This window comes from Entelurus aequoreus, linkage group LG16, assembly GCF_033978785.1.
Source record: "Entelurus aequoreus isolate RoL-2023_Sb linkage group LG16, RoL_Eaeq_v1.1, whole genome shotgun sequence".
Classification (NCBI taxonomy): Eukaryota; Metazoa; Chordata; class Actinopteri; order Syngnathiformes; family Syngnathidae; genus Entelurus; species Entelurus aequoreus.
The window spans coordinates 16,850,087-16,866,812 of NC_084746.1; the positions used below are offsets into that span (position 1 = coordinate 16,850,087).

General features: G+C 39.0%; 1 protein-coding gene across 6 annotated transcripts in view; it reads left to right on the plus strand.

The window, feature by feature from the left end:
• The window catches only part of st3gal3b (ST3 beta-galactoside alpha-2,3-sialyltransferase 3b), a 212,856-nt gene that overhangs the window by 119,464 nt on the left and 76,666 nt on the right, over positions 1 to 16,726 (plus strand). For all 6 annotated transcript variants that reach the window (XR_009821308.1, XM_062022256.1, XM_062022255.1 and 3 more), the window contains 3 exons: positions 4,578 to 4,641; positions 4,728 to 4,823; positions 10,489 to 10,675. Coding sequence is in view for 5 of the 6 variants with exons in the window: in XM_062022256.1 (XP_061878240.1) it covers positions 4,578 to 4,641; positions 4,728 to 4,823; positions 10,489 to 10,675 (347 nt within the window). In the remaining variant the exon portion in view is untranslated. The remainder of the gene's footprint in view (positions 1 to 4,577; positions 4,642 to 4,727; positions 4,824 to 10,488; positions 10,676 to 16,726) is intronic.

Below are 16,726 nucleotides of genomic sequence, written 5' to 3' on the forward strand. Positions count from 1 at the left end.
GTCATACTTGATCATTTCGCGATATTGCCATATTTTTGCTGAAAGGATTTAGTAGAGAACATTGACGATAAAGTTCGCAACTTTTGGTCGCTGATAAAAAAAAGCCTTGCCTGTACCGGAAGTAGCGTGACGTCGCAGGTTGAAAGGCTCCTCACATTTCCCCATTGTTTACACCAGCAGCGAGAGCGATTCGGACCGAGAAAGCGACGATTACCCCATTAATTTGAGCCAGGATGAAAGATTCGTGGATGAGGAACGTGAGAGTGAAGGACTAGAGTGCAGTGCAGGACGCATCTTTTTTCCCTCTGACCGTAACTTAGGTACAAGCTGGCTCATTTGATTCCACACTCTCTCCTTTTTCTATTGTAGATCACGGATTTGTATTTTAAACCACCTCGGATACTATATCCTCTTGAAAATGAGAGTCGAGAACGCGAAATGGAAATTCACAGTGACTTTTATCTCCACGACAATACATCGGTGAAGCACTTTAGCTACGGAGCTAACGTGATAGCATCTTGCTTAAATGCAGATAGAAACAAAAGAAATAAACCCCTGACTGGAAGGATAGACAGAAAATCAACAATACTATTAAACCATGGACATGTAACTACACGGTTAATGCTTTCCAGCCTGGCGAAGCTTAACAATGCTGTTGCTAATGACGCCATTGAAGCTAACTTAGCAACGGGACCTCACAGAGCTATGCTAAAAACATTATCTCTCCACCTACGCCAGCCAGCCCTCATCTACTCATCAACACCCGTGCTCACCTGCGTTCCAGCGATCGACGGAGCGACGAAGAACTTCACTCGATCATCGAGGCGGTCAACGGCTAGCGTCGGATAGCACGTCTGCTATCCAAGTCAAAGTCCTCCTGGTTGTGTTGCTGCAGCCAGCCGCTAATACACCGATCCCACCTACAGCTTTCTTCTTTGCAGTCTTCATTATTCATTAAACAAATTGCAAAAGATTCACCAACACAGATGTCCAGAATACTGTGGAATTTTGCGATGAAAACTGAGCTTTTTGTATCGGATACAATGGTGTCCGAATACTTCCGTTTCAACGATTGACGTCACGCGCATATGTCATCATACATAGACGTTTTCAACCGGAAGTTTCGCGGGACATTTAAAATTGCACTTTATAAGTTAACCCGGTCGTATTGGCATGTGTTGCAATGTTAAGATTTCATCATTGATATATAAACTATCAGACTGCGTGGTCGGTAGTAGTGGGTTTCAGTAGGCCTTTAATGCATCCAGCGGGGCATCACAACAAAATTAGGCATAATAATGTGTTAATTCCACGACTGTATATATCTGTATCGGTTGATATCAGAATCGGTAATTAAGAGTTGGACAATATCGGAATATCAGATATCGGCAAAAAAGCCATTATCGGACATCTCTAGTTTTTTCGTGTCTGTCTTGCCATTTCCGGGTCTAAATTGGATGTCAAAGTGTCCCAGCTAGTCGGATTATGTCCTCATCCTTCTACTATCCAGGTGAGAGGCACTATTTATGGTCTAGAACAGGGGTGTCAAACTCATTTTAACTCAGGGGCAACATGGAGGAAAATCTGTGCACACATGGGCCGACCTAATAAAATCATGGCATTAAAACTAAAAAATAAAGACAACTTCAGATAGTTTTCTTTGACTTACTTTGGCCAAAAATAGAACAAACACATTCTGGAAATATTACAATAAAAATACAGAAAAAAATACCGGTAGCGGTAATGTTTAGATCCATGAAGGAAAGAAGAAAGTGAATTAATGTTTATAACTAGGGATGTCCGATAATATCGGACTGCCGATATTATCGGCCGATAAATGCTTTAAAACGTAATATCGGAAATTATTGGTATCGGTTTCAAAATTATCGGTATCGGTTTCAAAAAGTAAAATTTATGACTTTTTAAAACACAGCTGTGTACACGGACGTAGGGAGAAGTACAGAGCGCCAATAAACCTTAAAGGCACTGCCTTTGCGTGCCGGCCCAGTCACATAATATCTACGGCTTTTCACACACACAAGTGAATGCAAGGCATACTTGGTCAACAGCCATACAGGTCACACTAAGGGTGGCCGTATAAACAACTATAACACTGTTACAAATATGTGCCACACTGTGAACCCACACCAAACAAGAATGACAAACGCATTTCGGGAGAACATCCGCACCGTAACGCAACAGAACAAATACCCAGAACCCCTTGCAGCACTAACTCTTCCGGGACGCTACAATATACACCACCCGCTACCCCCTACTCCCCCAACCCCGCCCACCTCAACCTCCTCATGCTCTCTCAGGGAGAGCATGTCCCAAATTCCAAGCTGCTGTTTTGAGGCATGTTAAAAAAAAAGAATGCACTTTGTGACTTCAATAATAAATATGGCAGTGCCATGTTGGCATTTTTTTCCATAACTTGAGTTGATTTATTTTGGAAAACCTTGTTACATTGTTTAATGCATCACAACAAAATTAGGCATAATAATGTGTTAATTCCACGACTGTATATATATGTATATAATTAAGAGTTGGACAATATCGGCTATCGGCAAAAAAGCCATTATCGGATATCTCTACTTATAACTGAATACATTTACATATGCATAAACTTTTTTTATTTTTTATTATTTTTTGAATGAATGAACGTTTATGACTACCTTTTCCCAAAACACAATATAGAATGTGAGATATAACAGGATAATGCATACATTTATCATTTGTTTTCAAAACGGTTACAAAAAAGTGGGACCCCAAAAATGTACTGTGGGACCCCATTTTTATGACTTGATTGGGTCCCTGGGACCCCATTTTGAAAATTCCTACCACAACACTGATGGAGTATTGCTTAGACTTCCTTTTTTAAAGTTTTTTTTTTATTGTCATTCAAATTTGAACTTTTCAGTACAGATAAGAACAAAATTTCGTTACATTAGCTTGTGGTAGTGCAGGATAAAAAGCAATAAGGTGCATAAATAAATAAATAGGTTACTGTACAGATAAATATATTGCACTTTTCCATATGCGTCCACGTTTATGGATGTATGTTATATTGTCTTTTTTATTCCAGCGAGTTAATCCATTTTGGGGGGAGTTGAGGGGATAATTTAATTATGATGCGTTCAAGAGTCTTACGGCCTGAGGGAAGAAGCTGTTACAGAACCTGGCGGTTCCGCTTCGGAGGCTGCGGAACCTCTTTTTAGAGTCCAGCAGTGAAAACAGTCCTTGGTGGGGGTGGGAGGAGTGCAAAACAGCAGCAGGTGGCTGTGGCCTGCGAGCCGGTTCTAATACTAAACAAATATCATCCCGGGGGCCATAGATAATTAATTTGCGGGCCTGATCTGGCCCGCAGGCCTTGACTTTTACACCCCTCTTCTAGAATAAACTTTCACAAGCTCTGAGGCAAGAAAGCAGTCCACAAGATAGTTACCTTTTTGTGATCATGGTGCTGCTATAGTTCGTCTGCGTTAGCACTTATAATAACAATATCACTATTACTTTAATATTAAAGTTATTTAGAGTTCTTTATGGGCAGCGAATAGAGCAGTGTTTTTCAACCACTGCGCCGTGAGAAATTACGCAACCACCTAATTGGTCCAAAAAATATTTTTTGCAAATCAGTAATTATAATCTGCGAATAATGTGCCGTTGCTTAGTGTCTGTGCTGTATAGAACTCGGCAGGGTAACCATGTAATACTCCATGTCAGTAGGTGGCAGCAGGTAGTTAATTGCTTTGTAAAAGTCGGAATGTGTCGGGTGAGACGAGGATGGTTTGTTGTGATCCCAATATGCAGAGCACAGCGGGAGGTAGTGTGCAGGTAAAAAGGTATGTAATGCTTAAACCAAAAATGAACAAAAGGGAAAGGAAAGAGGCTATGCAAAGCGAAAGTAAAACTGAACTGGCTACAAAGTAAACAGAAACAAAATGCTGGACGACAGCAAAAACTTACAGCGTCCACAAAGTACATCCGTACATGACATGACAATCAACAATGTCCACACAAAGAAGGATAGCAACAACTTAAATAGTCTTGCTTGCTAACACAAAGCAGGTGCGGGGCATAGCACTCAAAGGATGACATGAAACTGCTACAGGAAAACACCAACAAAACAGGAAGGGCCACCAAAATAACAGCGCAAGACAAGAACTAAAGCACTACACACAGGAAAACACAAACAAACTCAAAATAAGGCACAACGACCTGGTGGAGTTTCATTTTTTAACGTTTTCTGCTGGTGGCATGCCTTCGGTTTTTTAATGAAAAAAAATGTGCCTTGCCTCAAAAAAGGTTGACAAACACTGGAATAGAGGACCTATAATAGTGGATTTTATGTACGTTGATTTACCAGCTAGAAGGCATTAAAAAAAATACATTCGTCTTGTCTCTCAATATTGTGACTGATGGGCAAAATTCCCAAAAAATTGCAGTTCCTCTTCAAGACCACCTTTTTTATAGCGACCTGTAGCTGTATCTGAAATCCTTGGCAGTTGAATTATTTGAAACAAGCATGCGTATATGTTTGTTTTTGTATTCATGGTAGTCATCTCTTGATTTTGCAGAGAGAATCATTGACAGCATTTTGACCACCACCAAAAACTTTGGACTTGGAGACGAGCTGGACAGGTAAGTTGACACTCCGTGGACGTCAAAAGGAACTCAGTCATTGCATTTGACCTTGGCCACTAATCCTTAACCCGTTTGCCTTTCAGTCTCAGCTGTAAAAGATGTATCATTGTGGGAAATGGAGGCATCCTATCCGACAAGTCGCTGGGTTCCGTTATAGACGACTATGATGTTGTGGTCAGGTGAGACACCACTCTTTAAGACACGATAGTACTGGTACTTTGCTTTGTATTCATTGATTAAACAAGGAATGCGCATATTACCAGCGGTGTCAAATTATTGTGATAATTGCGATTATCATCATATTTAGCGCATTATAGGCCCAATTTAATAAAGGTTTGCGTGTACTACAATATGCAATATGATTTATCAACATTCATCATTTTGGGAGCACTATTTAGCGTTTTATTAAGCGCTTGTGAAAAGGACGTGCTATCTGATACAGACACACAGTGCATGCCGACTTATTTGGACTGACAGAAATAAAATGTCTATTCAGCAATTTTCTTTTATAATTTTATGGCCGCTGGATGGCTTGAAAGTGCTGATTAAAATAAATTCAATTGATGCGTTTTTTTCCTCTGTTGGCGTTGTTTTTTAATTGTCACTCCTTTTTTTTAATTTAGGAAATACATCACTATTATATCTCCGAGGGCTGGACGTTTATGGCAAAAATAATAATCACAATTATTTTTCTATGTAATCACAATTAATTACACAATTATTCATTAATTTGAAATCATGAGTATTGTACCAACAAAACTCAACTTCAAATATAGATTTAAAAAAAAAAAGTATATCAATTAGTAACAAGTAAACCACAACAAGTAAAATAATAGCAATAACAATACATTTTAATAATAGATTTAAAAAAAACATACATTTTTTTTTTCCATTTTAAATGTTTTTAATTCAGTTTTTTACCTTTTACATTTATTTTAACACCATACAGTGTGCCCTTTTGTGTAAAATTAAATTGATTAAAATGTTAATTAAATGCAAAAATCCTCACATTTATTGGTGCGATACGTTTTTGGACAATTGTGACTAGGTCAAAGCATAATCATTTTGTAAATGTATCAATAAGTTCTTTAAGTACATTATGCTTGTGCAAGGTACTTTTTGGAAACTTTTATGTTAGAGAGCAGTCAGACCGGATGTTAAAGTTAAAGTACCCATGATTGTCACACACACACTAGGTGTGGCAAAATTATTCTCTGCATTTGACCCATCACCCTTGATCACCCCCTGGGAGGTGAGGGGAGCAGTGAGCAGCAGCGGTGGCTGCGCCTGGGAATAATTTTTAATGATGTAACCCCCAATTCCAACCCCTTGATGCTGAGTGTCAAGCAGGGAGGTAATGGGTCCCATTTCTATAGTCTTTGCTATGACTCGGCCGGGGTTTGAACTCACGACCTACCGATCTCAGGGCGGACGCTCTAACCACTATGGTGCGCCGCGCTAGTATTAAGAAGGCGGGAAGTGTGCTGTGCTGTTCTCAGCTTGACGGGTAAAGAGGCGACTCGCTTGAGAAGAGCGCGTCTCAAGTTGCGACCACTGTTTGTACGTTGATGTTACATCGGGGATGTCGTTCACAACAACACAAACAGACGACATATTGTGGATTGTTCTCGCTAGCTTTAGCTTCCAAGTGTAGTCACTGTTTCAACATCTCGACATTGTTTAGTTCAGGACGGGGTGGTTGAGTGTGTCGGGGAAAAATAAGCGCTACTGGGCAAATTATTTTCCCAAAGAAATGTTTCTTCTTCTCACAATGACAATATTTCATTTACATTTTTAAATTTTCCTGATATTATTTTACGTTTATCAGCGGATTACGTTTTATTGGCCAATTATATGACTCCGTCCGTATGCCTTGCTCATTTTAAGTTTAATGATTATTTATTAGGCGTACTAGTGCTGTGTCAAATAAAGTAGCAACCATGGTGAAATCCTAAACTTCCCATTGACAAACTCTTTTTTTCACTCATTCGCCCACAGCCTCACTCACAGAATTAAGTGTCAGTCTGCATATGTTTCCGTTGTCTAGATTGCGATTGAGAAAAGGTGTTACAGGTAATAAATAGTTGTGTGCTGCTGGTTCAACACATGGCACACAGGCAGGAGCATGACAACATGAATGTGCAGAAAATCATCGTCTCTGTGGCAAAAGTCCCGAATGCACCCAAAATCCTCATTTAAATAAGGCGGACTGCACCACTTCATCAATTGCACACGACGCAGTGTTAGTAGATTACACGCAACACACTCGCTCATAGTACACGCTATTTTATTGTTTGCACACACTGTCTAGCGTGTGGTGTTTGGATCGTAGTAAATCAGCCCCTTTGTTTTTTTATTTTATGTTTAATCAAATTTTAAATCTGTAACGTTACTGTCTCTGTACGTCTGCCAGTTGTCTCACCTTCTCTTGCTTGACTGAGAGCTACAACACAGTACAAAGTTAGTATGTAGCCACGGCGAAAAAGAAGTCTCACTCCGTCATGAAACTTGGCCAGTGATGTGAGCGACTTTAAATAGATGAATTATATCTAACAGTGTAAAATATTCATAATAAACTTAAAGACGTATCAGAAGTATGTTTATGGTTTCTATAAGTTTCAATGTTGTCTTGTTTTTAGGGTAGATAGACAGTGTTTCTTTTACATTATCATAACACATCTGTGAATCAATATAGTGATATTACATGTACATTGTATTCAAACGTTTCTCTCTCAGGCAAACACAGAGGTGCTAATGCATGCTTTTATTTCCTGTCCTTAGACCATACTTGCCAACCTTGAGACCTCCGATATCGGGAGGTGGTGGGGGGGTGGTGGTTAAGAGGAGAGTATATTTACAGCTAGAATTCACCAACTCAAGTATTTCATATATATATATATATATATGTATATGTATATATGTATGAAATACTTGACTTTCAGTGAATTCTAGCTATATATATATATATATATATATATATATATATATATATATATATATATATATATATATATATATATATATATATATATATATATATATATATATATTATTATACATATAAATAAAATAAATACTTGAATTTCAGTGTTCTGGAGGCTATCCAGTAGATGGCAGCATTGTCCTGTTTAACTTCTCCGTTCATGAATGAGTATATCATTTCGGCCACCGTGTTCAATGGAGAAGTCTGTTCTACAAAATGTACAGGCAACATACACCTTCCCCTTCGAACTGTCCTGGATGAACTGAAATTCTTGTTTCCATTCGTTTTGGAACTTGCAAGCGTATTTCTTCATCTTGCTCGTCGACGGCGTCGCCATGTCTGTAACTTCCACGTTCTTCTGCTTCGTCTCCTTGTTGTGTGCGTAGTTGTGCACTCTACTCTCTAAAAGCCGTAGATGTTATGACGTCATTGGGCAGGCATGCTGTTTATATCGTGCGAAAGCGGACGTGAGAACAGGCTGTCCCCACTCAGGTCCGCATTGAGCTGGAGGGGGCGTGGCCTCCAGCTCCGGCTAAATACCGGGAGTTTGTCGGGAGAAAATTTCTGCCGGGAGGTTTTCGGGAGAGGCGCTGAATACCGGGAGTCTCCCGCTAAAAACAGGAGGGTTGGCAAGTATGCCTTAGACTGTTATAATGCTCTCTGGCCCTCCCAAAAAGCATATCAGAAGTCAGCTGCACGCGTGCTGACGAGGACCAGAGGGCGGGAGCATATTACACCAGTTTTAAAGTCGCTACATTGAGGGCTTTTCTCAGCATTTTGTAGGTGATGCTAAAAAAGATTAATTGGGATTCATTAATTACAGAGCATATTTAATCATCTTTTAAACATCACAATGTATTACTATATTCCTTTGTTTGGAAAATGACCAATACATGCATACTTGCCAACCCTCCCGATTTTCCCGGGAGACTCCCAAATTTCAGTGCCCCTCCCGAAAATCTCCCGGGGCAACCATTCTCCCGAATTTCTCCCGATTTCCACCCGGACAACAATATTGGGGGCGTGCCTTAAAGGCACTGCCTTTAGTGTCCTCTCTCACCTGAAAAGGAGACTATTATATATGTCTCCGTTATCCATAGGTTTATCTATAACCCATAAAGTAGGCTTTCTTGATTTGAGGTTGATATTATTGGGTTGTTTATCTACTTCTGTTTTACATTTTTGGTATTCGGAGTGTTTTCTGTCTCTGTCTTTTATGCATACTTGCCAACCCTCCCGTTTTTAGCGGGAGAATCCCGGTATTCAGCGCCTCTCCCGACAACCTCCCTTCTCCCGACAAACTCCCGGTATTCAGCCGGAGCTGGAGGCCACGCCCCCTCCAGCTCAATGCGGACCTGAGTGGGGACAGCCGTTCTCACGTCTGCTTTCCCAGCAGCTTGCCTGCCCAATGACGTCATAACATCTACGGCTTTTAGAGAGTAGAGTGCACAACAAGCAGAGAGAGTTCTTGGTTTCTTATGTGGGTTTATTGTTAGGCAGTTTCATTAACGTCCTCCCAGCGCGGTAACAACACACAACAACAGCAGTCACGTTTAGTCTACTGTAAAGCAGTTCGTCTGCCGTAAACAGCAATGTGGAGACACTCTTAAACAGGACAATACTGCCACCTACCGGATAGCCTGCAGAACACTGAAATTCAAGTATGTCTTTTATTTATATGTATAATAAAATAGAAAATAAAAATAAAATATATATATAGCTAGAATTCACTGAAAGTCAAGTATTTCATATATATATATATATATATATATATATATATATATATATATATATATATATATATATATATATATATATATATATATATATATATATATATATATATATATATATATATATATATATATATATATATATATATATATGCATATATACCGTAATTTCCGGACTATAAGCCGCTACTTTTTCCCCTCGTTCTGGTCCCTGCGGCTTATACAAGGGTGCGGCTTATTTACGGCCTGTTCTTCTCCGACACCGACGAAGAGGATTTCGGTGGTTTTAGTACGCAGGAGGAAGACGATGACACAATGATTAAAGACTGACTTTTCATATACCGGTAGGCTGGTTATTTTGATAACGTACAGGTGAGCACTTTGTATTACTTTGCACCGTTGTATTATTTGTACTCTGCACGAATGCTGTTCGCCATGTCAAAGATGTGAAAGTTTGATTGAATGATTGAAAGATTTATTGTTAATAAATGGGACGCTTTGCGTTCCCAAACAGTCATCTCTGTCCCGACAATCCCCTCCGTGGTAGCAGGAACCCCTATATACTACGGTAATTACACATCAAAACCCTGCGGCTTATAGTCAGGTGCGGCTTATATATGGAGCAATCTGTATGTTCCCCTAAATTTAGCTGGTGCGGCTTATAGTCAGGTGCGGCTTATAGTCCGGAAATTACGGTATATGTGAAATACTTGATTTGGTGAATTCTAGCTGTAAATATACTCTCCTCTTAACCACGCCCTTGGCCACGCCCCAAGCACGCCCCCCCCCCGACCACCAATGACATGAATGTTTGTGCCCCCCCCCCCCCCCCCCATATCTCCCGAATTCGGAGGTCTCAAGGTTGTCAAGTATGAATACATGTCATTAACTGTATTTTGTCCTTTCATCTGTTAACCGTCCAAGACAGAATGTTTGTCAACACGTTCTCAAATTCGTCAATAAATATTGTATGTGTTAATCCTAGTGATAAAAGCAGCCATGTGCAGGTGTGGTGTGTGTCGCTAAAGTGCTTCATTTGTTGCTGCTCTGAAGTAATATTACTTTTGTCGACAAGAGTCGAGCTTCTTCTAAATCCTTTGTTCCTATGGTTGGTGCACTCTTTTCCAGATTGAATGAAGCCCCGGTGGCCGGTTACAGCAAAGACGTCGGGACCAAAACTACACTAAGAATTACCTATCCAGAGGGAGCTATTCAAAAGCCTGAACATTATGAGAAGGATTCCCTTTTTGTGTTTTCTGCTTTCAAACCACCGGACTTCAAGTGGCTTCGGCAGATGGTCTTTAAGGAGAGACTGGTAAGAACACCAACGCTGATGTTGTGATCGTGAAGACGTGTGCATCATGCACTTTGTACGTGAGATTTGCTGTTTTCTACACATGCCTGTGTTATGTTAGGTGTGTCCCCTCCCCACAGATCACATAAGTTATTTAAGGTTACCTTTTCTATAGAAAAGGCCTTGTCATTGTAATTAATGAACTAACTAGCCTGTTATGCAATCTTTACAATTCTCAGTAACTCTCTAAATAACGCACAACACAGCGTTCACATTACTCATGACACTTCAATCAATCAATCAATGTTTATTTATATAGCCCTAAATCACGAGTGTCTCAAAGGGCTACACAAGCCACAACGACATCCTCGGCTCAGATCCCACATCAGGGCAAGGAAAAACTCAACCCAATGGGACAATGAGAAACCTTGGAGAGGACCGCAGATGTGGAGACCCCCCCCCCCCCCCTCCCCTCCCAGGGCGACCGGTGCAATGGACGTCGAGTGGATCTAGCATAATATTGTGAGAGTCCAGTCCATAGTGGATCTAGCATAATATTGTGAGAGTCCAGTCCATAGTGGATCTAACATAATAGTGAGAGTCCAGTCCATAGTGGCTCTAACATAATAGTGAGAGTCCAGTCCATAGTGGATCTAGCATAATAGTGAGAGTCCAGCCCATAGTGGATCTAGCATAATATTGTGAGAGTCCAGTCCATAGTGGATCTAACATAATAGTGAGAGTCCAGTCCATAGTGGATCTAGCATAATAGTGAGAGTCCAGTCCATAGTGGATCTAGCATAATATTGTGAGAGTCCAGTCCATAGTGGATCTAGCATAATATTGTGAAAGTCCAGTCCATAGTGGATCTAGCATAATAGTGAGAGTCCAGTCCATAGTGGATCTAACATAATAGTGAGAGTCCAGTCCATAGTGGATCTAGCATAATAGTGAGAGTCCAGCCCATAGTGGATCTAGCATAATATTGTGAGAGTCCAGTCCATAGTGGATCTAACATAATAGTGAGAGTCCAGTCCATAGTGGATCTAGCATAATAGTGAGAGTCCAGTCCATAGTGGATCTAGCATAATATTGTGAGAGTCCAGTCCATAGTGGATCTAGCATAATAGTGAGAGTCCAGTCCATTGTGGATCTAGCATAATATTGTGAAAGTCCAGTCCATAGTGGATCTAGCATAATAGTGAGAGTCCAGTCCATAGTGGATCTAACATAATAGTGAGAGTTCAGTCCATAGTGGATCCAACATAATAGTGAGAGTCCAGTCCATAGTGGATCTAGCATAACATTGTGAGAGTCCAGTCCATAGTGGATCTAGCATAACATTGTGAGAGTCCAGTCCATAGTGGATCTAACATAATAGTGAGAGTCCAGTCCATAGTGGATCTAGCATAATAGTGAGAGTCCAGTCCATGGTGGATCTAGCATAATAGTGAGAGTCCAGTCCATAGTGGATCTAGCATAATATTGTGAGAGTCCAGTCCATAGTGGATCTAGCATAATAGTGAGAGTCCAGTCCATAGTGGATCTAGCATAATAGTGAGAGTCCAGTCCATAGTGGATCTGGCATAATATTGTGAAAGTCCAGTCCATAGTGGATCTAGCATAATAGTGAGAGTCCAGTCCATAGTGGATCTAACATAATAGTGAGAGTCCAGTCCATAGTGGATCTAGCATAATAGTGAGGGTCCAGTCCATAGTGGATCTAGCATAATATTGTGAGAGTCCAGTCCATAGTGGATCTAACATAATAGTGAGAGTCCAGTCCATAGTGGATCTAGCACTCTGTACCGAGGATGTCGTTGTGGCTTGTACAGCCCTTTGAGACACTTGTGATTTAGGGCTGTATAAATAAACATTGATTGATTGATTGATTAATTGATAATAGTGAGAGTCCAGTCCATAGTGGATCTAGCATAATATTGTGAGAGTCCAGTCCATAGTGGATCTAACATAATAGTGAGAGTCCAGTCCATAGTGGATCTAACATAATGGTGAGAGTCCAGTCCATAGTGGGGCAGCAGGAGACCATCCCGAGCGGAGACAGGTCAGCAGCGCAGAGACGTCCCCAACCGATGCAAAGGCGAGCGGTCCACCCCGGGTCCCGACTTTGGACAGCCAGTGCTTCATCCGTGGCCACCGAATCTGTGCCCCCCCCCCCCCCCCCCCTCCACAAAGGAGATGGGGGCAGAGCAGAAAAGAAACGGCAGATCAACTGGTCACTGCTTTATTAAGTGCTCAAATTAGGGCAGGACGATATTATCGGACATCTCTAATTGTTATTGTAAGTAGTGTACTAGGACTTGACCAACACGGCACATACGTAATCTGTCCACCAGACCTGACGTAGTATCTGGGCTGACCTGTGAGAAGCAGCAAAGCTGCTGTCAAATACAAGAAGCAGCTCGGCCAGTTGTTGGCTTATGTTGTAATTTCTTGCATCTATCTTAGCGATTAGCATGCTCCTGCTTGCTTTTACTCGGTGTGTGAAATGCTTCGCCTCAGTGGTAATGGCTCTTGAAAATAATACTTAGGATACTAATTAAATGTATTTACTGTCATGGAGGTGATGATTATTAACTTAGGGGAGCGGCTCCACACAGTGTTTGGAGATACACACTTAGCGCCTGTCAGCCAAGGAACAAAAGATAGTGTCAGCCGATGGGAATAGACCAGTGGTGTCCAAACTTTTTCCACTGAGGGCAGCACACTGAAAAATCAAAGCAAGCGGGGGGCCATTTTCATATTTTTTTATTTTAAAAACCAATACAATAAATGTATAAAACATATACACCCAAATGGTTTCGGTCAAAAAATAAATAAAATAATTGTCATTATTTAGTATTTTTATTTTTATTATTATTATTATTATTATTCAAAGTTTAAATCTCTAGATCAACATTAAGTCTATCTGTCAATATAACGTTTTTAAACATTTAAGTTGTGTGCCCTTTTTGTCAAAGAAACCCCCTGTTTTTTTATGGAAAAAACACCAAATGTGCAATATTTTCCCCCAATGAAATTTTAAAGTGGAATATTTTAGATAAAAAAATAATTGGAGCCTTAAAAAGGTCAATAACTCATAACAACTTTGATTTTAATTCATTATTATTTTTTGAGCAATGACACACACAAAAAAAATCCCACTAAAATGATTTAACATCAAAGTGTTAAAAAATATACTATACATTTTTTATTCTGTTTACTTTTAACACAATAATCTCGAGATCAGCTTCAGATCTATCCGTCAATTATAAGTTGTATTGTTGTTCGTGTTTTTTTTGTTTGTTTGTTTTATGCCATTCTTAAAAAAAACAAAACAGATCAGTTTTTTATATGGCAAACACAAAATATGCAACATTTTCCCCCAAAAATGTCTCAAAATTGAATATTTAATGTGACATAATTGGAGCCTTATATAGGTCAATAATTCATAACGACGTTTATTCATTATTATGTTTTAAAGAAAGAAACAGCCTGCATGGCAGGTTTGTGTTATTAGAGTAAACATTGCAACATTTTCTTGTTACATTTCACCTGTTTGCTCTTTTATACCACTTTTTATGTTTCACATTTTTTTTAATCATATTTTTAGAATGTGCCGTGGGGCTGTTAAAAAATTTCTTGCGGGCCGCAAATGTTCCCCGGGCCGCACTTTGGACACCCCTGGAATAGACCTTTGTGATCAGCATTAATCGGCAATGACTGATCTCATACTTTTTCCGATTAATCGGCGCATCCCTAATTTTGTGTGACTTTAAGGTACACCAAACATAATTAGAAGTGAAGTAATTTAAAAGACATGAAGAACTGTGTTTCACTGAGTTTATTTGACTCTCACTTATTTAGCTTTTTTTCACATGATATTCTTGACTCACTTTAACCCTACAGCATGATATTGCTGTACAGAAGACCTCTATTTTTTAGACTGTTTAATTCTTTAAATATCTGGGTTATGTGTGCTCTTTTTAGCAAAACATAGCAGCCTAACCTCAGATTACTGCACATTCTGCACATTCTTTCCCTGGGAAATCCTTAAGAGGACATCACAAATGTCAACGGTATGGTGGAGCGCTTTTAGATGGTTTAAATTCTTAATGTAGAAGGAACAGTTGAGGGGAGGAAAACAATGGCTGGCATGCAAACCTTCCTTTGTCTGTGATAACAGATTAGGTTTTCATAATTTGTTTCAATGCTACAGTTCTTACATGTTCTGGTTTTTAGGAGATAATGGAAAAAAAAAAACTCAATCAGCAAGTTCCGACAGACCATACGGTGTTCTTATCTTTTTGAATATAACAGACAGTAGCTTTTTAAAGGGTTATCTAATTCATATTCATGGACACCAAAATGCTCCCATAAGCACTTTAGCTTCTCTTTGTGTAAAACATTCCACGTTTCGCTCGGAGTAAGATTATGTCGAGTCTTTTCAGTGGACAATGGGAGGCCTATTAAAACATTTTATAGTCACCTAAGCCATTTAGAATGACTAACACACTACATGGATGTGTTAATCAGACCAATCGAAAGACCAATCGAATGAGGTTTATGCCCAGAAGTCGAGTCAATTCGAGCAACCAGATTTGAGAAACCGTTCCAGGATGTTTAGCTCCTCTTGACATGGTCAATTTATTTGGACTGACAGAAATAAAAAAAATATTAGGCGTATTGTCTATTCAGCTATTTCCTTTTATAATTCTATAGCCGCTGGATGACTTGAAAGTGCTGATTAAATTAAATTGATGGGGTTTTTCTCTGTTGGCGTTGTTTTTTAAAAGTCATTCTTTTTTTTCTTTTTTTAGGAAATATATCACTATTGTATCTCCAAGGGCCATTGATGATGATCACAATTATGTTTATATTGTAATCACAATTACACAATTATTCATTTAATTTTAAATCATGAATGAGTATTTATTGTACTACCAAAACTCAACTTTAAATACATATATTTTTTAAATGGTTATAATTAGGGCTGCAACTAACGGTTAATGTGATAATCGATTAATCTGTCGATTATTACTTCAATTAATAATTGGATAAAAGAGACAAACTACATTTCTATCCTTTCCGGTATTTTATTGAAGAAAAAAAACAGCATACTGGCACCATACTTATTTTGATTATTGCTTTTCAGCTGTTTGTACATGTTGCAGTTTATAAATAAAGGTTTAGAAAAAAATACAAATAAAGTATATATGTTAAAAAAAGAAAAAAAAAGAAATGCCTCTGTGCATAGCATAGATCCAACGAATCGATGACTAAATTAATCGCCAACTATTTTTATAATCGATTTTAATCGATTAGTTGTTGCAGCCCTTGTAATAATATAGAAACAAGTAAACTACAATAAGTGAAATAATAGCAATAACATTACATTTAAATAATTGATTAAAAAATATATACAAATTAAGTTTTTCCATTTTAAATATTTTTATTTCCGTTTTTTACCTTCTACATTTATTTTAACACCATAGTGTGCTTTTTGTGTAAAATTAAATTGATTAAAATGTCAATTAAATGCAAAAATCCTTCTATTTATTGGTGCAATAAACTTTTCGACAATTGTGACCAGTATTCCAGGTTAAAGCATAATTGTTTTGTAAATGTAGCAATAAGTTATGCTTGTGCAAGGTACTTTTTGAAAACTTATTTTGTTAGTGCAGTCAGACCGGATGTGGCACACTGCGCTATTATTATGAAGGGGGGAAGTGTGCTCTGCTGTTCTCAGCTTGACGGGTAAAGAGGCGACTCGCTTGAGAAGAGCACGTCTAAAGTTGATGTTACATCGATGATGTCGTTCACAACAACACAAACGGACTGTGTTGTGGGTGTAAAGATTGTTCTCGCTAGCTTTAGCTTCCAAGTTTAGTCGCTGTTTCAACATCTCGACATTGATGTAAATACAATTTCACATATTTTCCTCTATTTATTCAGTTCAAGATTGTGTCGAGTCAAATCGAGCAACCAAATTTAGGAAACCTTTCCAGGATGTGTAATGTTTAGCTCCTCTTGACATGGTCAACCCTCGTTGCCATTCACATACATGTCCTA